The sequence below is a fragment of the Pectinophora gossypiella genome, chromosome 14, assembly GCF_024362695.1.
Source record: "Pectinophora gossypiella chromosome 14, ilPecGoss1.1, whole genome shotgun sequence".
Taxonomy (NCBI): domain Eukaryota; kingdom Metazoa; phylum Arthropoda; class Insecta; order Lepidoptera; family Gelechiidae; genus Pectinophora; species Pectinophora gossypiella.
The window spans coordinates 8,028,212-8,054,123 of NC_065417.1; the positions used below are offsets into that span (position 1 = coordinate 8,028,212).

The 25,912-nt window shown below is 36.3% G+C and overlaps 1 protein-coding gene and 1 long non-coding RNA gene across 2 annotated transcripts; one reads left to right on the forward strand and one right to left on the reverse strand.

The window, feature by feature from the left end:
* Positions 1–1,979: 1,979 nt before the first annotated feature.
* LOC126372368 (uncharacterized) lies at positions 1,980–2,652 on the reverse strand. Its single transcript, XR_007567157.1, has 2 exons — positions 2,572–2,652; positions 1,980–2,250 (listed from the first exon to the last, which is right to left on the reverse strand). It is a non-coding gene; the product is annotated as an uncharacterized LOC126372368 (long non-coding RNA).
* A 14,212-nt stretch (positions 2,653–16,864) lies between these two features.
* On the forward strand, positions 16,865–17,732 carry LOC126372347 (uncharacterized). Its single transcript, XM_050018054.1, has one exon. The coding sequence runs from the start codon at positions 16,870–16,872 to the stop codon at positions 17,680–17,682; it is 813 nt and encodes a 270-aa protein (XP_049874011.1). The 5' UTR covers positions 16,865–16,869; the 3' UTR covers positions 17,683–17,732.
* The last annotated feature ends 8,180 nt before the right edge of the window (positions 17,733–25,912 follow it).

A 25,912-nucleotide genomic window follows, 5' to 3' on the forward strand; every position in this document is an offset into this window, starting at 1 on the left:
AATGGGTATAAAGATAGGAATTTCATAAATATAAGTATAATATAAAGTTGTAAACTATATTCAAACACGTTAAATAATGCAGTCAAATTGCTTATGCAATTTTGCAGGATATTGCATTTATACCAGTGTTATTTAAGGCCTTAATAATAATAAATGAATAAAAATAAAGTATATAAATAATACTCGTAAGTATTTCACCTACCCTTTAGAATTAAAAAAAGTTACTCGTTTTCCGAAGAAGGACACGCCTTCCGGGTAGTACTTGGAAACTTCAAATTACTTCTAATATGACGTCAGTCAATGAATCCCTAGAGAAGCAGTTCGAAGAGGCACAGTCACCTGCAAACTCACGTGACCACCACGCCAGTTAAATAGTTCCCTGATGGTTTCCGAAAATGTACACTGAAAATAAATAACAGACTTAATTAATTGAATTTCAATGGTTTGAAATGTTGTATGTGTGTTGACACCCACACACACACGAGATTACTCTCATAATTTCTGTTGGGGTAGGTAAGTTTTACATAGCTTTAAAAAGCAAACAGTCCTGATTTTAGCAAGGGTCCTAATTAACCTAGTAATAGTATTTAAGCCAGTTAACAAGTACTTACATAGGTAAGTATAAATTCAAATGAAGGACTTTCCAGGTTACGTTCCCCAAAATAAATATAGATAGCGCTGTACAAATTTGCCTTCGTTTAATCTTCTAATTTCATGGATAACAGATATATCTTTTAGTGTTGTTGTTAATGCACTCAGGCACAACACATCTACCACCAGTTATTATTTTGATTAAAATAAAGAGATGCAATATAGGTAGCAACATAATTCTATACGTATTTGATACAAAGCAACAATTAATTAATTATTATTATTTTGACTTATTTATATATATATATATCATTGCGAGGTATGACGGAAAGCAATGGATGAGATTTGCACAGGACCGGAAAGGATGGCGTAAAAGAGAGGAGGCCTATACCCAGCACAGTGGGTGGATAGATAAATGGTAGGTGCCTCTGCCATTATATTATATTTTTGAATCATTATTTACCCCGAGTAATGAGAAAATAGGTAATTATCGCGTTAAATCTGAACAGCGCCCGCGAATGAAACGAATGTCATCGTAGTGCATTAGGATAAATAAATATTAATTATGAACAAAGGTATCGACCTATGTTCTTTGATTACGTATCGACGTAATTCCTTAAAGTTAAGTTCATTGGCTAAATTCCTACAGTGACCCATGTCTTTCAGCTGTAGGCGTTATAACAATTACTTCAAATACAATAAAATAAATAAACACAATCACTTTATTACAGTTTAGCAATAGTTACAATTGAATAAATGGATTTATTCACTATGTTGATTGTTGTATTTTATTTTAGTATAAAGTCGACGATAGGGAGTATAATATATTCACCTTTAGTTGAACTTGAATGCTATTATTTAATTTAGTATCGGTTATTATGAGTTGATCTTTAGGAAAGTTAAGAAATTCATCGACCTGTTCAATAGGACATTGAAGACGTCCCAGTGTATGGTAATAATGCCGCCCTTAACATGAAGTCACTCACCCCATTCAACAATAAGAACTGGGTTACATTTGTTGTTAGTAAACCATTCTAGAATTAGTTTTATTTTATTAACTATATCAGAACAACGATTTCTATTGTATAAACCATTCTAGAATTAGTTTTATTTTATTAACTATATCAGAACAACGATTTCTATTGTACTTACCAAAAGGAGTTTAATGCCATAAAGGCATGAGCATAATAAGTATATTTAAAGATTTACTATGTATTTGTCCCAAAATCTGTATACACATATTTACTTTATAAAGTACCAGGAGATTTGTCATTTGTTATATTTTTGTTACACTTATGATAGCTGAAAAAAGTTTTAATTGAGATCATGAGAGTGATGACCTTAGAGCTGATTGCGAAATGAAGATTTTTAGAATTAAAATTCAGTAATATTATTGTGTTCACATTGCTTTATTGATCGCCATAAGTAATTTGCCTAAATCATTGACTAGTCCTTCGTAGCTCAGCGACGCAGATAGTATGCGGCATAAGGTGAAGCATACGTGTAGGGAGAGTAGGCAGCAACGGGGGCGGTGTATGCGGAGTATGCGAGAGGGGCGGTGTATGCGGCGGCCACGGGGGTATATCCCGCTGTGTACGCCACCGGGGCGAGCACTTGGGGCTTGGCGGCGGCGAAGGCCATCAGGCAGGCGAGGACGATCTGGAATAAAAAATAAGATCCATAAAGATACAGAAAGGGCCTTAGTTTGTTACGCAGATGAACTTAAATTTTAATGATTTGATTTTATTTTTTGTGAACGCTTAATTTTAAACATTAACTAGTAATTAAACCAGGAAAAATATAGAAAAGTTTGTTGGCACAGAAATATGAGATGTATTTTTTTCACCTGCGGTTGATTGAGGCCTCCCGCCTGTGCCCAGCAGTGAGACGTATATTTTTTTTTTGTTTATTTATCTTTTCTCTCATATAAATGAAGGACACAGTTGGGGGGTGATACGTAAACAGATTATTATAACTTACCAGCTTGAACATTTTTAAAGGAGAGGTTGTTGGACAACTAGTGAGTACAGAGACGAATGTCTGATTGATGTTAGGTCCAACATTCGGGTCTGTTTTATACGCTTAAGGAACAACCTTGCGATGCTTGCGTGGAATACTAATGCGTTACAAATCGTACGCTGAGACATTGATGCTCAGTGAGAACAACTTGCCATTGACAATGGGGTAAGTAGTTGCCTCGGACTGCTGCAGTTAAAGAAAAATTGTAAAAGTGGAATCTTGAAATAGAAGATCTAAACTGATAAAAAACAAGTCTTGGGGCGTTAACCAATTTTCAAACGATTACGGAAGACGACAGCGACAGTAATAAAAAAATAATTTAGTTTTGATTTTCGATTGATCACATTCTGCTGAAGAGAATTCAAGAGTTTAATACGATATGTACATTTTTATTACGCTTTTCAAAATCGTTTGCAACTTGGGTAACCCTGAGAAAACTGCGCTGATTTTATATTACTAGTTTTCATATATATATAAATTTATTATTTTCTTGTATCTAATTTGTCTGGATTGACAATCTTATGGGTTGTCCTATAATTTTGTTATCAGATCTGTTGTAAATTCGTGACATTCGTAAGTGATAAGTACGTATTATTTAACACGACCTAACAGTGCAATTCAAAATAGTATTCAAATGCAATTACACAATATTGTCCCCTTTTACCCGTGGACCACCAGGGGGACATGTTGGTGAGACCACGGGTAAAAGATGAACATTTTTTTGTGATCCATGAAATTTAAATTCAAAAAATTTTTTAACTACCTTTTTGACCAAGTCTTCAGTCTTCAATATGGTCTATCTGTCCCTGTCCTTTGAAGCTGTAGTACATACATCAATGTTTTGAGGTATTAATGCGTATCTATTTGTTATCAAGCGATTTATGCGTGAAAATATAACTGGCACTTTGTCGTATTTAATAATATTAGCTTGAAAGTAAGGATTAACCCGATGGGAACATTTATAAAATCACTATGTGATACTGACTTTTCTTTGGCAAGGACATTGTAAGCCGAATCACTTGATTGTCCGGAAAAGTAAGATGATTCCGTGCTTCGGAACACGTTAAGCTGTTGAACCCGGGCTATTAGCACAAAGATCTCCACCATCCCGTAGTGGGGCAGCGTGATATGGTATGCTCAGATCCCCTCCTCATATTGTCTATTTATGTATTATAATAAAAGCAGAATAGGGCCATTCACATACTTATTTATCACCCTGGTCGACTAAGGTAGTTGTTCTCTTTAACATGATAAAGTGTAATTAGCAATGGATTGTAAGATATCATTTTAATGTCAGTACATCTATACATATAGATTAATATTTATCTATGAGACACCTACCTAAGTGATTTTCTGGCGAATTGTTTATCTATACGATAATTTTAAAACAATTTTTAACATGGTTAGAACAATAAAACCATTAGTTGCCATGTTCATCAATGATGATTCTCGAAATGGATTTCTACCGGGTATTGCTGAAAATAACTGTTTCGTTTTTTTTATTGTTTGAGTAGCAGATTTACAGGATCCATTTGTAAATGGTGGTGCAAAGTGGTGCAAGGTGCAAAAGTCCAATCAGTTTCTTGCACAGGAATAACTTAACTGATTGTACTTAAGACCTCCTGGTTAATGTCGTTTCTGTAATAGACTAAAAACACCTACAAAAACATACATTTTATAATTATGACAACTAATGACTCATAATTACACGACTGTTTAAAAAAAAATCGCTAGGCTCAGTGACTGCACTTTTGCTCTTTGATTATACATACACGTATCCAAAACGATTACAAAATACAATTAATCACAACTTATACTTGTACTTTATTATTCCACTCTACAATACAAATACATACAAATGGTGTTATTCACTGTGCTCTTTGTAGTCTTTTTCTTAAATACCTTAAAGTAAACTTATTTACTCATATCGACCACAGGGAGTAAGTATAATATTATACCTTTGGTAGAACTTGAGTGCTATTATTTAATTTTATTCGAGAACGCTGATCTGGGAAATTCATCGAACTTCAAAGTACAATATTCTATTGTTAAATTAAAGTCATCCCAGTGTACGGTTATAATACCGCATAGAGTCAATCATCCAATCACATAACAGAGTAGGGCGAATTCTCTTTGAATAGAACGACAAATATGTTACAAGGCAGGCGTCGCTAAATCTTTGCCATACAAATGTCAAAAGCATACAAATCTCAAAAAGAGAGTGAAAAATCGTCCAAATTCCGTTTCTACCTGATTTTGACACCCCGCCTATTATCAAGTATAAAAAAAAAGTTATCGGAAGTCAAAGTGAGAATTCGACCAAAATTGTTACATTTGTTAATACTTCGCCGAAGAATAATAAACACATGAGATTGTCATGGACCCTTTCAGTTTTTTAAAAACTGCTCCATTTAATAGGCTTTTAGAAACATCCAAAAAAAGTACCCTTAATAAGGGCATAAAACTAAGTAATTAGCCCTCAAAGATTGCAAGACAGACAGATTTGAAGGAAAATTTGACATTTTCATACAATGTAGCTGCTTCTTTCTAACGTTGTTAAAGGTGCTCAAAGACAGATTTTATTTTAGTATCCAATAGTATGAATCACCAACAGTGTTTGGGGATAACTTTTTCCTTGAAATCTATGTACCTTCATTAAAATACGAATACCAAAAGTGACTGCAAGTTTTGTCTTTGGATTGTTGCTATGTCTACCCTGTTAGCGATTATAAGCGTAATTTTTATTTTCTTTTAACTGAAAATGTGTCTTTGAGCACCTTCAACAACGTTAGAAAGAAGCAGCTACATTGTATGAGAATGTCAAATTTTCCTTCAAATCTGTTTGTCTTGCAATATTTGAGGTCAAATTACTTAGTTTTATGCCCTTATTAAGGGTACTTATTTGGATGTTTCTAAAAGCCTATTAAATGGAGCAGTTTTTAGAAATACTTTCAGGGTCCATGACAATCTCATGTGTTTATTATTCTTCGGAGAAGTATTAACAACTGTAACAATTTTGGTCGAATTCTCACTTTGACTTCCGATAACTTTTTTTATACTTGATTTGACTTTGATTTATCTTTGATTGAGCGGTACACAGCCTTAGGCATAGTTGTGAAGTAAAATAAAATAATTATTAAGAAAGGGATAGCAGCAAAATGATTATTTCTGAAGTAAGGTAGAAAATCTAGAAAAAGGTACAAAATGGGTTGCTGAACATACATGGGGGTGTTTCTGGTAGCTAATGAGCCCCTCTATCTAATTATTCATTTTGAACCTGAACTTCTGGGCCACCCTGTATATTAAAAACAACAATGGCTATAATGACAGTAAAAAAAGACGTGATGTCAGTTAGCTCACTGCTGATTGAATACGTAATTTTGGTTTTCCAACTAATAAAAATCACTTATATTATATTTATGTGTTCACATTGCTTTATTGATCGTTATAAGTAATTTGCCTGAATCGTTGACTAGTCCTTCGTAGCTCAGCGACGCAGATAGTATGCGGCGTAAGGTGAAGCATACGTGTAGGGAGAGTAAGCAGCAACGGGGGCGGTGTATGCGGAGTACGCGAGAGGGGCGGTGTATGCGGCGGCCACGGGGGCGGTGTATCCCGCTGTGTATGCCACCGGGGCGAGCACTTGGGGCTTGGCGGCGGCGAAGGCCATCAGGCAGGCGAGGACGATCTGGAATCGAATACATCAATTTAGTTTTATGTCAATAAATACAAAAAGCTTCACACTTCATTTTCATATGAAAACATGCTTCGATGACACATAATCTTATTTCTAAATAAAGAACAACGTATTTCCAATACCTCTTTGACATAATTAAAATTATCTCCCTCAATAATACTTCCCACGATAACAATAGACATCAAATTCTTTTGACACAAATATTTAAAAGCATAGCAAACAATTGTTAAGAACGAGTGCAAACCAATATTTGGAGAGCGAAGAATAGGATCAAAGTCCTTAAGTGAAATTGCCGATTGCGATGTCCCAGTTTTTATTAGCCGATTTAATGTAACTTAGCGGAGGAGGAAAACAACAGAGAAAACCTGATTTCCAAACAATATTTCAAAGGTCTTCAACGGAATAAATTTATCTGCTAAGTTGCAATAAACTGACGTACTTATAGTCATTTAAGATGGGGCACGTGACTTATCGTAAGCTTATATTTAATAATAAACTTACCAGTTATAAACTTATCAGTTATAAACTTACTAGTTATAAACTTACCAGTTTGAACATTTTGGTGAAGTTTGGTTGTATACAACGAGTGAGTACAGAGACAAATGTCTGATTGATGTTGAGTCCTGCATTCGGGTTTGTTTTATACGTTTAGTTTGGTATCAAGAGCGCTATGAAGAAACAACCTTGCGACGCCTGCGCGGAATACCAATGCGGTACCGATGTACAGGCTCTGTTAGAATAATTAGCTATTGACAGCGTCCTCTTCTTGAAGGCACAGGAACTATCTAGGATATCCTTCATTTGTATGGCTTTGGCTGCATTATAAGCAATAAGCAACTATAAAAAAACTTTGCTGGTTATATCAATCCACATTCATTAGGTTAGAAAATGACCTATTCTGTAATTTTTCGATTCCGTCTTCCATCACCAATTCGTTATAGACCATCAGCCTTAACCATTTTTATTTTCTTATAGTATATATTTCATAGATTATATATAATATAAGTGGCTAGTAATTGGGTCGTGTACTAGATATATTGTGAAATTCTGATTACTAAATTAAGACAGATCTAAAACTAACGGAAAACATTTTCTTTTTCCTATTTAACTTATTTATGAATTTTAATCAAGAAAAACGTAATAATGAGTCCGACATTTTACATTTTTTTCTATAACATCACAATGTGCTATTTCATACAAATTCGATAGTCATTTCGTGTTTTGACGTTTAGTAAGAAGTAACCGATTTGACTAATTTGAATCTAGCCTATTATTAATTTATGTTTTATTGGTTGAAATATTTTTATATTTATTTTACTTAAAATTAAGAACATATAAGAACAAGCACCGGAGACTATAGGTTGAATTAGTTCCTTAGTTCCATAACCTAACCTCTGGTACCTAATGGTGGATTATAATTGTTAAATACTTATTTTGCAATATCGTTTCAAAAAAATATAAGTACGGATGTCATAAAACAATCGTCATTCTAGAAGTTTAAGCAGGTGGCCATTATGAAGTATATTTGTATGCGGTAATGTCGCCATTTCGAGCGACGCCCCCGGAACTCTAGTTTGTTTTTTACGTTGTCACTTTTAGACACAGCTTTATTTACGTCAGACAAGCTATGGAGGATGTAGGATGCATAACTATTTACCGTTCAATAATAACATTATGTCAATAACTTACGAGATTTTTTTAAAGATCTAAGGATTTAAAACAGTTTAAATTCATGAAACATTCTGCCTACTTAAAGTTTTAATAGACGGGAGAAAACACAAAATCGATTAAATGTTTTTTTTTAATTTAATTAAAGAGACTTATTTGTGTGTTTTTGCTTCGGGCGGTATTTGCTTCTTGGCCGGATAAACGTGCCTTAAAACTACAAATAATCAAAATCACAACCAAATATATTTTATTCCGACAAAGTAAAAGAAAATATTTACAAATATTAACTAGGTTCGAGACAACTAACCATCACATCACTAATTTATGAGCCACGCTCTTGTCGGTGCAGCATTCCTCTCCTAACTTTTTAGGGACAAATAGGGCAGTGGTTTCCCTCTTGCCTTCTGCCCTAATAATCGACCATAAGGTGAAGAAAATACCATTATCACTAATAACCAACACAGAAACTAACTACTTACCATCATTAAACATTACACTAACAATCCGTGAAGATAACTGTATAGAAAAAGAAATATTAAAACAAATTCAGAGAATGTGCTAATTACTACGTTTGATAAATCAATCTTCCAAATCAATCATCAAGTGTGATTCAGTAATCGTGTCCCATAATTAATTGACACGAGGTATATTAATCCACGCTTGTTTACCACACTTCATGGTTTAGATTAAAACCGGTATTTAAGACGAAGAGAGCAATTGTAAGGAACCTCAAGTAAGCGGTCAGGATGCTTTTGAAAACTGTAAGTAACTTTCAAACTTTATTATTCATCATCATCATCACCAGCCCATTAACGTCCCCACTGCTGGGGCACAGGCCTTCCCTATGGATGGTTAGGGAGATCGGGCCTTAAACCACCATGTGGGCCCAGTGCGGATTGGTGGTTATTAACGACTGCTAATGCAGCCGGGACCAACGGCTTAACGTACCTTCCGAAGCACGGAGGAGTTCGAGATGAAAACTTTTTTTTGTGGTCACCCATCCTACACCCACTATATATTATTATTTTAATAAAAACATTTTAGAGAACATCAGACTTTCTCAGTCGTTAAGTCGTTGCGCGTTGGTCCCGGTTACTACACTACTTACTACTTACTGATGTAGTACGTAGTCGTTACATAGGGTTGCTGAGGTTGGTAATCATCTTACAATCAACGCGATACAAGAAAATTTCAGAGAATTAGGTATCATACAGTAGTATGGCATACAAATGTTTTCTTTGTTTCTGTGAAAATAAGATATTGTATGTTTTATATTGTTGTAATATCCGGAGCATAGTTTGAGTGAAGTGCACTCTTGAACGGTAAGATTGCGGAGGAAGGGAAACTAGATACAATTTGGAATAGGTTGGGTGGGCTGTGGCGCAGCGGTAAACGCGCTCGGTCTGCGGTTGTTGAAGTTAAGCAACTTTCGCTAAGGCCGGTCATAGGATGGGTGACCACAAAAATAAAGTTTTCATCTCGAGCTCCTCCGTGCTTCGGAAGGCACGTTAAGCCGTTGGTCCTGTCTGCATTAGCAGTCGTTAATAACCATCAATCCGCACTGGGCCCGCGTGATGGTTTAAGGCCCGATCTCCCTATCCATCCATAGGGAAGGCCCGTGCCCCAACAGTGGGGACGTTAATGGGCTGATGATGATGGGTGGGCTGTTAGTGCCGTACAAAATAAATTGCCACTTAGCTTTTTCCAATTCCAATATTTCAAGGAACTTTTTGTTGTAACATACAAAGTCTTATCGAGATGTACTCATATAGCTTCTAACCCTAATATTTGATTCCAGTTATTCTTCTGGTTCCTCATGGCACTGATGGCCTTAACCGCTGGAGTGGAAGGTCACCGGAGGTCTCACAGAAGAATAGTCCAAGTCCACAGACGCCCCAGACATCAACACAGAATGTAAAGTAGACATTCAGCATGATTGAATAAAACTTGGTATTCTTTTTAAACTACGTCACTATACCTTACCTTTACCTTACCTTTACCTTTTACTTTACCTTTTTGGTTACGTCGAGATTCAACATGCGAAACACAAAATAATTCTTAGCGCAAAAACTGGTTCAATTGTATTTTCCAATTGATTATTTCACACGAATTATAACATTAATTGATTATATCCTGAATGCCTATTTTACCAGTCTGAATAAAATACATATTTCAAATAAAATTCTAAATTACCTACATTTCTTTTTCTGTGTCCTCAAATGCGATGATACGCGAAAATTTGCTGATTCCCGTCGAAATCCTATTAAAATAAAATGGCTATACTTACTTACTTATAATAATATTTGAAAACAGAGCAATGACCTTTTCTGTTCTGTATTCACATGCAAATACGAGTATCTATAACAGATACCCAACCACGATGTGTTGTTTTATTATTTGTTTAAAATTTCAACGTGAATGTTGTTTACGCCTGGTAATAGTATAACATACGGTCATTGTCCGTTGCATTTTATTTGTATGTAATTTTTATGTATATACCGATAGTGTGTCCTAAATAAATATAAAGTTTCGTCGCCTAATGTGAAAATTACGTAAGCGCCATTAAAAAAAAAACATATTCTAATGTTTTCTTTTTTAACAAAACCTCGCAAAAGCCACGCCAGTTTCATTTCAGGGAAAAATGTATGGTCTCAATTTTCACCCGAAATGTCTATTATTGAAAGAAATCGAAAGTTGTTAGAAAAAACAAAACAAAATGTGATTATTCATTTTGGATTACTTAGATTTCACTAGAAGGCAACGATCTGATGATACCAATTCCGAGGATACCAGTACAACTTCACGATATAAAACAAAAATTCATCCATTTACAGAGAAATTTGTGATACATTAAACATTATAGAAAGGTAGCAATAAAACCCAAAATTGCTCGTTTATCAATAAAATGTTCTGGTGTGTCAACATCAATCTCAATAAAGACAAATTGTAAGAATTTGTCCAAGACATAATATAATGACGTTGTGTTGCTACATCCTTGAGATAATTGCGGTGACGTTTGTATTACACGAAGACCAGTTAAAAAGATGACTCTATTAAAACTAGTCCAAACTTACTCATGTGTTTTCGTACTGGTTGGTAGCTGGATCCTTGATCTTATGATTTTTGAAGTGGGTAATGCAAGGCTGTGCGTGATCGTACTGCATAATAAGCTGAGGAGGATATTCTCCTAGTTATCCGGTTGTAGTCCGTCATTGCACATGTAACTACAATATATAAAGAGTTTCTGTTTACAACGCATCAGTGGTCATCGAGTCCTGTGACTTATCACGACAAACAAACAAACAACAAACAAAATGTTCAAATACGTAAGTGAATATTTGTTATGTTCAAATACTTTGCTATAAATGTGAGTGACTAATAAATAAATGATTTGATATAATCTTATAACTTATAATGTTCTTTTTCTAAGCAGTTTATAGGTATAAAAAAGTAATAAAAACTAATCCGTTTAATTTCTGATAAATTAATTAGTGGGTATTAATAAATTATAGCTAGATATACAACTTTAATCGTTACGATAAATAACTTTATAGAATATTAAGTTACGAAGCCGGTGACAATTTTAAGTAAAACTTTTTGTGTTTTTAAGTATATTATTTTTTAGAACCTTTGTATGAATTGACACTTTAATATTTTAAATATTATGAATTTTGCATGACTTATGTAATTAAAATGCACGGTAAACTATATTTTTTGTAACATCTGTCACACTGCAAAGAATCTTATCTTATCTTAGTAGATGAGTAAGTATTATATTGCCAGTGATTTAATTTTGATTCTTAATGTCATAGTATTTAGAACATCTCTATCAGCAAATGTTATGTACAATTTTATATCTATCTATACGCCAACCACCTATGAGAAAAGAATTACTTACTCCTTTTTACCTTTTACCAGGCAATAGTAACGTACGTTCCACATGGGGTTTTAGTAATTAATAGCCCGGTAATAAACAGTCAAAAATACTGTAGGATGGAATTATATTAATGAATTATGGCAAATTGAAAAAAGGAATTTCGTACGATTTTTGTAATTATTGACTTCGATATTCCCAGGTGCTGTTGCTGACCGCTCTCCTGGCCTTCGCCGCCGCCAAGCCTCTGTTGGTGGAGTACCCAGTAGCAGCTGCTTACACGGCCCCGGTGGCTGCGGCCTACTCCCCCGTCTACTCGGGCTACAGCGCATACACCGCCCCCCTCGCATACTCCGCATATACGTATGCGTCCCCGTATGCTTACTACGTGCGCTGAACCTAAACATACATCAATGATCAATGCCCTGGTACCACGATAACGCCAAATATTATTTCCAGTAATTATTAATTAAATTTATTTTAAGTGCTTAAAAATTGTTTTAATTCTCTAATTTTAATACCTAATGAATAAGTTACAAGTTTAAAACGCTTTATTAACTTATAAAGCAATTAGTATCAACGACTTTACGAACAGTCGTTTCACTATTATTGAGTCACAATGACGTTTCATACAACATAATAATCGTGCTATAAAATTCAATTAATAATTTATTTAAGTACAAAGACTGGTCAACTGAGAACGTTTCCACCTAAACTGAATGGTATACCTACACTTGTACGATGTCTTATTTAAAATCAGTTATTATGCCATTATTAAGTAAATAATTATATTAGTAATAAAGCATTCGCGATTATGAATGGACCTACAGCCGGCTCTCGTAATTGTTAATTGTTGTGAGCTAATAAATACGTCACTTTGTCCAACTCCTAAGATTTGTTAGGGTGACTATTTTGATAGCCTACGAAAACGTTCACCTGATGAATAGGTGCGAGCGATGGTATATATTTGGTTAAATTTACATGTGATTGTGAAGATTTCGCGTGGTTCGAACGCCCGAGATGGATTTTGTTTGTCGCGAGGTGTGTCAATACGTCCCCTGACACAACGACGGGACCTACGACAGCGCGCACGTGACGACTTCTTCACGTGACTTCACGCACACTCCAAACATTTTAATGGAAATCGAGAGACGAACATTATGTGCGAGGGTAGAATCGAATTTTCAAGAACATACCGGCTGTTTCAAATTCAATAGCAAACTTGTTCTTTTGTTTTGCGAAAGCAGTGACAACAAAATTCTGTTTAGAGGTCCAGTTTTAGTAATATTACTGGCTTTAATCTTGCGTCTAATTGTAATTCATGTTATTTTATCTCGTTCTCTCGTTCCTTCTCGTTCAGGGGAACAGCCTCTTTATCTTATCCTAATGTAACGTAGGGTCCGTAGGTCATCTGCATCTAAAGCGAGTTTTTTTTCGTGCAACGATATCTCTTAGAGCAGATAACAGAGGGCAATTATTTTCAGACTATTTTTGTTTTAAAGGTTTGCGTAGCGTACATTTATATTCTTTGGTAATTGATATCTAAAATTCCTGCAGGCTCAAATAGTCTTTTAGTTTCTCTATTAAGAGGCTAATATAATTTATTACCTTGTAAAAATATTTGTTTCTCTCTTTCATGCAGAACCATAATGCAATAGGAATGTTCCCAATTAGTGAAATCAACTATATTGCTAAAAGTCCAACGTATGTATTTTATATGAAAACGTAATCTATGACGTCATAAAAAAACGTGATAAATAGTTCTATAAAAAGTTCTCTAACAAAAGAGCTCTTGATGCTACTATATTGCGCGTGATTCCGAAACACCCTTCCGTTATGCATTTGACATAACGACAAATATTTATAAACAAACTTTGTTAAAAGCCCCTAAATAAAAAAAAACTCCTTAGTAGTCGTCAAAAACTTCGCCGTTAGGAAATTTAGCAACACTTAGCCTTAAAAATAGTTATTTTCAGGAGTGCACAGCACTGCCATGCTGCGGAACATAGTAATATTCAGTTAGCGATTGCCTAGTGGATACATTAATTGTATGATCAGAAGTTTTTAAGCTAATTAGTGAGGTAGATTAGGTTTCAAACTCCTGGTTGGGAGACACAATGAGGAATTTATACATAAAGACTGTTTAAGTAAATTGTTTTGTAACAAAATTGTTTTCCGCCCACAGCTGTAAGTTTGTGTATACCTACACAGAAGTATTGATATAATTGTAATTGGAGCTAATGAAATATGTATTAAGGAGAGGATAATTATATTAATTTTGAACTTGGCCTTATTGACTCACCTACACATACTCGTATACGTACGGCTTTATTGGAAATTTAATAGGTAAATCATAACGGACTACACAAGTTAGGGGAAACTTAAATTTGAATATACACTGGGGAAATTATGGGTTCTTCTGTAGTGATGGAGTTTGAGCAGGGAAAATACATACAAACACATAAACTCACGCCTATTTCCTCCGGGGTAAACAGAGACTATGGAATTCCATTTGCTTTCAAATTCGAATAATTTATTTCAGAAAATATAAATTCCATAGTTGTTAGTAATATGACTTATTGTATGTTAATATCGTTAAATTATGCTTTGATCCTGACACGCTTCTCTTGCTTCCGCCGCATTCATCTATAGTTTCATACACGCACGCCGGTTTAGTGTAGATCGTACTATATAATATATAAATAGCCTATATACGTCCCACTGCTGGGCACAGGCTTCCTCTCAATCAACCGGAGAGGGTAGATCGTACTACTTAAACCTTTTCTAAAGACATCTCCAATTTGGTTAATGTACGTTCTTCTAGGTCTTCAAGGGAATTTTAGTTAATAAATACCAAATCTTGGAATAAAAGGGAAAATTAATGGATTAATGGAGTCAATGACTATGATGTTATGCCAGGATCAAAAAAGCGCTCGTTAGACACACAAGTTAGCTTTATAGATAGAACAAGAATTTAAACCTTGTGTTGAATTTTTGCACAGTAAGTACTTTCCATTTGAGGTAAAAATGCCTTTAATTACTTGTAATTGGGTTTAGCCGTAAATCCACAAATATGATGCATTTTAGTTAGGATAACTCGGGAATAGTTGGCCATAGTTTTTCTTAGACGTTATTAAAGAAAAACCTTACAGGTTACTACGAAAACATTTATTTGTATTTAAATTATAATTAATTAACTTTGAGATATTTAACACAAAATTATCAATTTCACGAGAACATCTACAAAAAATCTTTAAATAGAAAAACGCATTTGGTCATCTCTCCCGAGGTGTCCGGGTTTGATGGCCATAGTATTAAAGGTAAGAGTGGTCATAACTTAATTCTAGATTTGCCAATAGTTTATGATCTTATTTTTTATTCTTTATAAGTCTTCGTTTTCTTGGAGTGCGTGTCTTTAATTCCAGTGCACTTTTTCTGTACCAAAATCTAGCATACTGAAAACAATATTTGACGAGAAATGTTTCGTAGTAATTTTCTTCACTCTCTTGACAGAATGACAACTTTCTGTTAAACTTTCTCTTCCTGTTCCCAGTAACCTGTAAAATTTATAATTAGACATCATCATCATCAGCCCATTAATTTCCACCCTGCTGGGGCACGGGCCTTCCCTATGGATGGATAGGGAGAACGGGCCTTAAACCGTCACGCGGGCCCATTGCGGATTGATGGTTATTAACGACTGCTAATGCAGCCGGGACCAACGGCTTAACGTGCCTTCCGAAGCACGGAAGAGCTCGAGATGAAAACTTTTTTTGTGGTCACCCATCCTATGATCGGCCTTTGCGAAAGTTGCTTAACTTCAACAATCGCAGACCGAGCGCGTTTACCGCTGCGCCACCGAGCTCCTTCCCTTCCCAATTAGACATAGTCACTTCTTAATCCTCACACATATTGACAGCAGCAGCTGGTCATGTCTCCTGTTCTTTCCGTAGAGATGACCACATACAAACATTCAAAAAATCAAGACACGACACCAGACATCTTAACAGACACATCATCTTCTTAGACGTGCTTTAATAATAATATTAAATAAAAATATTACCTTTTTTAAAAAACCTAACACCACCATCATATAAAACATGAACCCTCTAAACTATAATTACACTAGACAAATCAATCAACAGGGATTTTACTTGCTTTTCCAAAATTTTGTTCATACCTTAGCTCCCACACACGAGCCGAAGCGAAACAGTTTCCAGCAATATCTGGTTAAGGGTTCTATAGTTTTTTGCGATTGCCCATCACTCCCTTAAGGCCATCTGTCCTGAATTTGCCCTTGATAGTGGCTGACGAGGGGCTCCTCGTCACCTACAAATATATATATATATATATATATATATATATATATATATATATATACCTATATATAATCATGTCATGAGACATGGAGGAATTTACACGGAATTTATAGCAGAAATGTTCCGTAAAGTTAAAGTTACTACAAAATTTTTCAGAAAAACACAAAAGAATATATTTAACTGCTCGCTACAAATGCAATCTAAAAAATAGCCTAAAATGACAGAAACAGGGTCTTAATCGAGTTTAGTCTCCCAGCTAGGTTACTAAAATATTCATATTTAAGGTAAAATGGAAATACCTACACTGGAAATATTCTAGGTCTCTAGGAGAGAGATCCATTTCCTAATACCTTATTTAAATTTATGTATTCTATCGAACCTTTGTCGTCGTTGTCTGAACAGGCAGAAGTAAACCGGTTGCAGTTGTTTACAATTTGAGTAACTATAGGAAACTTGATTCACAAAAAGTACTAGTTTAGTTTTAATTTTAATCGTTTTATGATTTGCTCTCATTTCATGATGACCAGACAAAACGAGCCTCTCACCGGCCTTGCTCTTGTAAATATCAGCTTCCTGGCACAGACTTGCACCGGTTTACAAACTAGATCTCCAGAGCCCTTAGCTCTGTCAAAACTTTCTATAAATACATTCGTTGTTATTGACGAACACCAGTCGTTCTTCGTTCAGCAACACAGACCATAATGATGAAGCTGGTGGTGTTGTGCTTAGTGCTGGCAGCGGTGAGGGCGGAGCCGGGCGCGCTGCTCGCCGCGCCGCTCGTGGCGCCGCTCACGTACTCGGCGGCCGTCGTGGCGCCCGCCACCACCAGCATCAGCCAGCAGAGCAGCAGCGTGGTACACCCCTCCCCCTACTACTACAACGCGGGATACTTCCCGCACTTCATCAAGAAGCGTTCAGCCCCGTCGCTTACGTCGCGCTTCTTTGGAACGGTGCCTCGTTTAGTGACGTCCTTCTTGCCGCGCTTCTACTCGTCGCCGATTTCTTACGCCAGGCCGCACTACATCAAGAAGCGTTCTGTGAGCTTCGCGTTGCCGGCGGCGTACTCCACCCCCTACCAACCGCTGCTGCCCATCGCATACGCCAAACCCATCGCTGCTCTGCCCGTTTCCCCAATCGTCGCACCTGTTCCCCTCACCTATTCCCACTTTATCAAGAAACGTTCAGCTCCACTCCTGGCGCCGCGTCAGTACATTAGACCCGCTACCTTAACCCAGCGGACCAGCATCGACGTGACCCACACCCGGCCAATATATAAAAGCTACCCGGCCCCGGCCCCGTATCCGTACTCTCCCTTCGGCTTCCCTCATTTCGGATTTCCTCATTTCATTAAAAAGCGCTCCGCTCCTCTACTGCCCACCGCCGCATATATCGCACCTGCTGCCACTTCCTATCAAACCAGAGCCGACGTGCGCCTCTCTGCTCCCCTTATAACATCCTACACCAATCCCTTATTTTACTCTAGTCCGTTCACTCCCATCTCTCACATATACTAATTTGTGTACTAAAGATGAATACCACGACAAATAAATGATATCCACATTCACATCACGTACTTATTAAAACCCAATTACGACCGCGCCGTCTTACCAGATACGACAACATAGAAACCTACAGAGATCTACATTATCGCCACACGTGTAAGCTGATATCACAAGCTTACTTATATCCTGCTGCATAATATGAAGGAATGTAGAACAAATTGAATGAATAATGCAGTATTTATAAAATATTACTTACAATTGTGTTACTACGCTGATTTGCAACGCAACTACGTAGTTGTAAAAAAACTGCAAGTCATGTATCTTTTTCCTGCACAAAATGTCAGAAAACGTAGGTAATTATTAATCATGAAATTAGAATATCTACCACACGCACAGAAATAAATCAAAGGTCGCTTATTGTACACGTAAACACGTGGTTATGTGACCAATGGAATTTATACATAGCTTAATTTCAGCAGTATGGTAGTGATACAGAAATGGAACTTGCGGTTTACCTAACTTATTGGAAGAAGGCTTTGTTAGGCTGCGGCTAACAATACAGGTGCGGACGTAATGGAAATGTTTATAGCCATATGTATTTGTGTGGCCTACCAGTCCCTGAAAGTTGTTCCACAGCCCGCGGCCCTGAGGCGGGCTTATTGCGTCAGAAGCAGGCTTTGTCCCCTGAAACCAACACTCCTGTTTATAAGTTTACCTGGACAGAAAGGCGTATGAAGGTTGAAATACAGAATGAGCTTAGATTTTAGATAAACCATAATTCCCCTAAAATATTATATCGATATGTAAGCAGTAATTAAAGATAAAGAAAATATAATAATCTTATCGGAGTAATATTTTAACCATTTAAACCAAAAAAGTAATGTAACAAAATGTGAAAATTTCACATGGAAACACCAATTACGCTAACTATCATTTTTTTCCATACATACACCCAAAAGAAGAAACAACATTTTTTTTATTTTACAGTTGATTGTACACAGAACAGGGTATAAAACAATCAGACTAACACAGGACAGACAAACGGGTTTGCTTGCCTACATGGACTCAACTCTAAAGAAGGTAAGGTAATTGCTGCACGTGCTTTAAAATTGAATTTATATATAACAGTCTAAGAATATCATTTGAGTAAATACTTTTCCCTATCTTTAGTAATGCGACGGAAACCTTACACAAACTGTTTTAACTTCAATTCACTCATATATAATATTATAGACTAAGCATGTTCACGTTTTCATCGACACATTGGCTACTTAGTCGCCACGTGGCGTTCGTTTTAGCAAAACTATTTCTTATAAAATTTCCTTTTAAAACACAAAGGTTTACCGATACACGCTTTCCTTTGTTATTCGTTCTTAGCACACGATGCAACTCTAATTCTCAATTTCATACAAACTTTATATGGGCAATACATAACATAAATATGCATAGCATTATGTATAACATTCTCATGCTACTTCTTAGGCAAAAATAGGACAGTGATTTTCCTCTTCCCTTCCGCCCAAATGTCCGATACAACCTAAAAACCAATCCAAATATTAGAATTAAAACTTTACCTACCTACATAGGAACTGCAAAATTGTCCAGGGTCCGTGCATTCCCAGCCCTAAATGTAATCTTGAACTTCGTTAACTGATGAACAACAAAGAAAAAGTAACCCGTGTAGTACGAAAATAGAATCTAAAAGAATACATTATTTTCTAGGTGAGGAAAGTGTATCCGGAAGGTCTCTGTTTTATCATGCCTAGTGTTGGGTTCTTACCCGGAAAATTCCCGCGTTTTGGGAATTTTCCCAATTCTGAGGGAAAAAACCCGAAAAATTCCCATTTCAAGGGAAAATATTTTTTATCGCATATATTTGTATTAAAAGTAAGGATTTCCAACAAAGACCATTTAAATATAATGTATGCCTACTTATGCCCAATTTATCTTCTGTCGTAGTGTCGTATGAACTCTTAAAAAACTTAAAGGAGATCATCGTATTTCGGCCCAGAAGTCAAAGTGCCAGCCAAAAAATAATTTTGCTATATTCCGTTAGATCTTATCCATATGAGCATTTATTACTATGGCACCAAAGCTGTAGGGTCAATATCTTCGGTTTTATTCGATTTTAAAAAACTGTATTTTTCATACATTTTTGGTGAAAATGTAAAGTGCCGGCCAAGTAACAATAATGGTATATATCCTTAGAACTTATCCGTCTGAGCATTTATTACTATGGCACCAAAGCTGTAGGGTCAATATTTTCGGTTTTATTCGAATTAAAAAAAAACTGAATTTTCATACATTTTTGGTGAAAATGTGAAGTGCCGGCCATGAAACAATATTTGTATATCCCGTTAGAACTTATCCATTTGACCATTTATTATTAGGGCACCAAACGTCTATGACCATTATTTTGACTTTTGTTGGACTTTACGTTATAGTTTCTGTGTGAAAAGTGCCGGTCAGCAAAAAACACATGTCAAAGCTATCGAGAAAATACCTGTAAACATTATTCACTATGACAAAAACGTGTATGACCATTAATTAGTTTGGCTTTTGTTGGATTTAAAAAAAACTTGATTTTTGATTCATTTTGTATAAAAATAAAATATAACAGGCGCGTTATTTAAAAGATCGTCAGAATGTTTATTACTATGGCATTAAACGACTATGACCAATATTTTGAACTTAATTCGATTTTCCAAAAATCAAAAAAAGTTTTATCTAGTGATAATGGAACTATCTTGCTAAAGGCGTAATATGGTGGTCGTCTTTTGAAAAATAGGTTTGCGTTTCACCACTACCTTACCTGATGACGCTTAAGAAACTACTTTTTTTAAAAGAAAAGTGTATACAAGGAATAAACAGTGGGGTGATAGAGGTACCTACTATGTTATCGGCCGAGTAGCACCAGGACATTGTGATAGGCATACTTGCAAAGTACAACTACCCGACTCCTGTTTTTCTTAACAGATACTTCAGACGTCATGCCAATATACGAGTTTCGTCACTAGATGGCAAGCTTATCTTTGGAGGGTGGTAACCATTTACAGTCAAGGTGAATCAATACCATAATTCAACCTAAACTAAGGCGTAACGTTGAGTCGAATGCAAAAACTACAGCCAACGTCATATCTAAAATCAGATAGTATTAATATAGAAGTTCACCTAACAACACACAAAACAAAAACACAAAGTATTTATCTGACTAATAACTAGTCATTGGGAAAGCTCTGCTTGTTGTCATTGTTAAAATGTATAAAAAAAAGTTTTTTTAAAAAGTCCAATAAAAGCCAAAGTCGACATTTGGTAGTATAGTAAAAATACGTCGTTCAAGTCGTTTACCAAAAGATTTGACTTATTTTGTTTCGCTGGCTGACATTTTCCCATTTGAACCAAAACGGAAAGAGAGACGAATAAAAGGTCAAGATAACGGTCAAAAATGTTTTGCGCCAGATTATTAAATGTTCTAAAGGTCCTTTGTAATCCGCCGTACCGCATTTTTTACCCAAAGCACTTTATTTTCATACAAAATAAATAAGAAATCAAGATTTTTAAAATACACTAAATGCCAAACTAATGGTCATACAAGTTTGGCGCTATAGAAAAAATGTTAACAGACATCTACTCGATACTCTCAACATGATATTTTTCTGGTCGGCATTTTTCATATTTAAACTAAAACGTAAATTCCAATAAAAGTCAAAATAATGGTCATAGATGTTTGGTGTTATTAAAAAATATTGAGAAGCAACTATTACACAGATTCGACGTATTTTTTTCGTTGGCCGGCATTTTAACATATTAACCAAAACTGAAAGTCCAAATAATGGTCATAGAAGTTTGGTGCCATACTAATAAATGTTCTAACGGTCCTTTGTAATACGCCTGTATACCTCTTTTTCCCAACGGACATAATATTATTTTTTTACAAAATGTATGAAAAGTCGAGATTTTTAAAATCCAATTAAAGCCAAACTAATGGGCATACACGTCTGGTGTCATAGTAAAAAATGTTCAGAACAATCTACTCGAAAGGTTTGACACATTTTTTTCTCTGACCGGCACTTACAAATTTGGGCCGGCCGAAGTATGGAAAGCCGATGATCTCCTTTGTAATATATTTTGAATGGAATGTTCGATTTTAATAATTCCATGCAAAGATGTCTACATATTATAGGATATATAGGATGCTTTTGGCACGAGAGAATGTCATCATCGAGGAGCAACATGGTTTTGTGCAAGAAATTGGGAGGCACGAATACCTACAGATATTATTTACTTGGACTATGAAAAAGCTTTTGATCGAGTTCCTGTCACACCATTGATTGCTAAATTAGAGCCCTTTGGAATCAGAGGCAATGTCGTGAAGTGGATTGAAGACTTCCTGTCAAATCGCACATTCTCTGTGCGCATCGGAGAATCATACACTGTTCCCAGAAAAGTCCTCAGCAGTGTGCCACAGGGATCGGTGTTAGGACCTATTTTATTCAGTATCTACCTTACAGATCCTAAACATGGTATCATGTCTGATATATCACTCTTTGCAGATGACACGAAAATAACGGGGAATCCACTTATTAGCCATAATATAATCCAAGATCATCTTGATAGAGTAATTGCTTGGACCCGAGATTGGCTAATCACATTAAACGTAGACAAATGCACTGTGTTGCATGTTGGCAGTAACCACTCCACGTTGAGTTACACCATTGACTCAAAACCTCTCGAGTGTGTTAAAAAACAGAAGGACCTTGGCATAACGATAACACATAATCTAAAGTGGGACGAACACATTATTGGAATCACTAAGAAGGATAACTCCCTCTTGTACATAATTAGAAAAGCTTTTTATCATATAGATACGGAATTGTTTCTTAGGCTTTACAAAACTTACTTACGTCAAACCGCTGTTAGAACATGGGTTTCAAATATGGAGACTTTACTATCGGAAGGACATTGCACTACTAGAGAGAGTCCAAAGAAGAGCAACAAAGATGGTGACAGTACTGGCTGGCCGGAGTGGACCTTAGCGGGGGCCGCAGGACTCTCACCTCTGGCTTGCCTTCATTGGCCAGCCAGAGTGGGGCGTTAGAGCTATACGCTCGCAGAGTGGAAGTGAAAGATGCATAAGTCGCGAGTTGGTAAGGCGGGTAAACCGCCTCGCAGAAAGCGGTGTACACCTCTTGACACCCTGAGATGCTCACAGCCATGTTGCTGCCTTGCCGTCCAGTCGCGTCGGCTAGATAGGTGGCCCAACCAGTGAGTGACGAGTCACCGCCTGCCCAATGTATCTCTGTTATTAACATTGGTCGAGCAGGCGTCATAGTCCCCCATAGCCCCAGTATATAGGTTCACTAACCCCCAACCCAATAGCCCAGTTCCTTTTGTTCCCATAATCTGCAATAGTCCTACACGAACCAGGGATTGTCTTTGGGTGCACTCCCATAGTGCATACAGGGATAATCGCCGGTTGGTGTCACAACACATTTAGAGTAAATTGTCTTAAGGGGCCTCTACGTGTTGGCTTCGGCCCCACGCACGCCTTCCAAAAGTCCGGGACTCCATGACAGACCCGACCCGAGACATGGAAACGACATACAAATAATAATAAGATTAAAAATAATTAAATAAAAATATTTTCCCATGATTCGGGAATTTTTCGGGTGTTTATTTTATTTTCCCATATTTTCCCGATATTTTTTCTTTCCCACCCAATTTTTTCTTTCCCTGCCCATCACTAATCATGCCTGGTTTCTTCGATATGTTTTAGATTTAGTAGCCTCCAGCGCCTATAAATCTACATAAGTTGTTTATTAGTTACTCCATTCATGGTACTATTATTTAGCATTTTGAAGCCACAATTGGCATCCCGTCCCCGAATAGACGTTTCTGTGTGAACTCATGCATACAAACTTGAACTCAGATGACATCAGCGGCCACGTGTATCACCGTAGATATAAAATACTTACCAAAATTCGCTAGTTCAGTTAATTTGGCGGTGACTGTGAATTTCGTAAAAGAAGCACATACTGATGGTAAAAATGATCGAACCCCAGACACATGTTTTTTTTACGTGACTTATTGTAAATCGCTTTGCCGCAGATGGCATTAACTACTTGTCCAGACAAATGGGGAGCGCTGAAGGCTCTCACCCGGTACAACGTTTAATACAAAAGGCCTGAGGGTGCCCAGTTGGGCGCAAACCTCGGCTCAGGGCGTCGTCTGAGGACAAATATTTGAAAGAATTAATCGACCCTAGTGGGTCGATAGCGATAAGCGCTTATTGAGGGAAATCGTCGACCACGCCGGCGGGGTCGGTATCGGGGTTAACCAGACACATGAAGTCATAACTAAAACAAGAATAAAGGTGAAAACAGTATCTTCGAACTTCTAAACTAGAGTCAGTATGTGTTGGGGTGTCAATCGCAGAGTTCCATTAATAAGGAGATAAAGAGAGTTGCGTAATAGCTGTACCCTGAGTGGAGGGTCTTCCCTCACAGGTGTCGGCTGCAGGCGTGACGATAGACTGTCCTGTCCTCGGACATGTTACGTAAGCCACGACGACTCTGGAACTAATTGGTGGGTTGGAACGTCTAGAAGCGCCCGAGGTAAGACTAGTAATGGATATTGTGAAAATTAACCAATTTCAAGCGTTGTTGGGTTTTGTATGGGCGATCATTTACAAATATAACTTTCAAGGGCTGGAATGTTGAACTTTTTTTATAACCTCAGAAATCTCGAAAAGCTAAACTGCTGTGTACATTTCAGGTCCCTTTTAGTCGAATGCGGGGAGATATGTGACTAGGTAGTGTTCCGGTGAAGAAGTTAATTCCATTTGCAGCAAATCTACTAATAAGTCATGTCAAAATAAATGACTAAGTGTGAATACTTTACGTCGGTCATGAAAAAAGTTTAGCACCTGTAAAAAAACGTGATGAAAAATTTTAAAGGTCCATTCATAGTTTTAATTGAACCTCTTGTTTTTAATTACAAAGGATTTCGAAACTTTGTTAAGAATTTCCTTCACTTATTAGCAGCACAAAATTGTAAGGATCAACTTTAATTGTGTAATAAGTACACGTAGGTACTTATAGAGTAGGGCTCATAAACAGAACTATAATGCAGTGTAAGTAGGCACTTAGTAAAACTAAATCTTAAAGACATTATATAAGCTGGAACAACCATGTAGCGTTTTAGGTAGCGTTTATATTTACAACTAAGTACATATGTTTTGTGTATGCAATTGCGCAACGGTCTCGCCGCCATTGTGTAGTAGATAGGGCCCTTAGAATCAAAATTGGTCTATAATAAGCGATGCTTCCATTGTCCTTACTTGGTCGATGGGACGATCGATATCCTTAGAAGCGTTTGGCAACGTCTTATAGAAAACGCAAGTTAAATAAATGAGCAAGCAGAGGCATGTGAACATGACATCCTAGCGCAATCAGTTCGGAGGTTCATAATAATTCTCAAAATTTCTGCCATAATTAGTGGGAATAAGAATATAAAATGTTAAAATATTTTTTTTATAAGTACCATAGACACGTTATATTACAAATACTTAAAGTTAAAAAAAGAAAACGTAAAATAAAGAATTAAAAATGTAAAAGATAAAAAAATACTAATAAAATTATTAATAATTATTGTACAACATACGGCTTTAAATAGCAGTAGAATAATAAAAAATAAGTGTTTAGAACTATAATGTATTATACCTTGTATTCGTTTTTTTTTAATCGTACTGTCGGAGTCTTATGTGAATCTTTTGGATAGGATCTTAAATGCTTATGAATTGTTCAGCTGTGAAACTGTGTGTGAAGGAAAACATCGTGGTATGTGGGTCTCACATATCCGAAAATTTATCGGGTACTTCCACTCTGTAAACTGTAATTGAGCTGGTTTCTCTTATGGTTAGAAGACCCGACAGGCAGTCGCTTTTATTAAAAAAAAAACAGAGAACGTAATGCTAGAGAGATAAGAAATTTATAACTAAAGCACGAAAAATAAAAACCAAGGTACCTACCTAATCGTCCTGCAAGTTATTATCACGATAAAATGTTGTCTTTGCTACCCAAGCAATAGAGTATCCAATTAGTCAAATCAGTTATTTTTACTAAATGTCAAAACACGAAATTACTATGGAATTTGTATGAAATAGCAACCTGTGACATCATAGAAAAATGACAAAACGTCGCACTTATTCTTGCGTGTTTCTTGATTCAAATTCATAAATAGA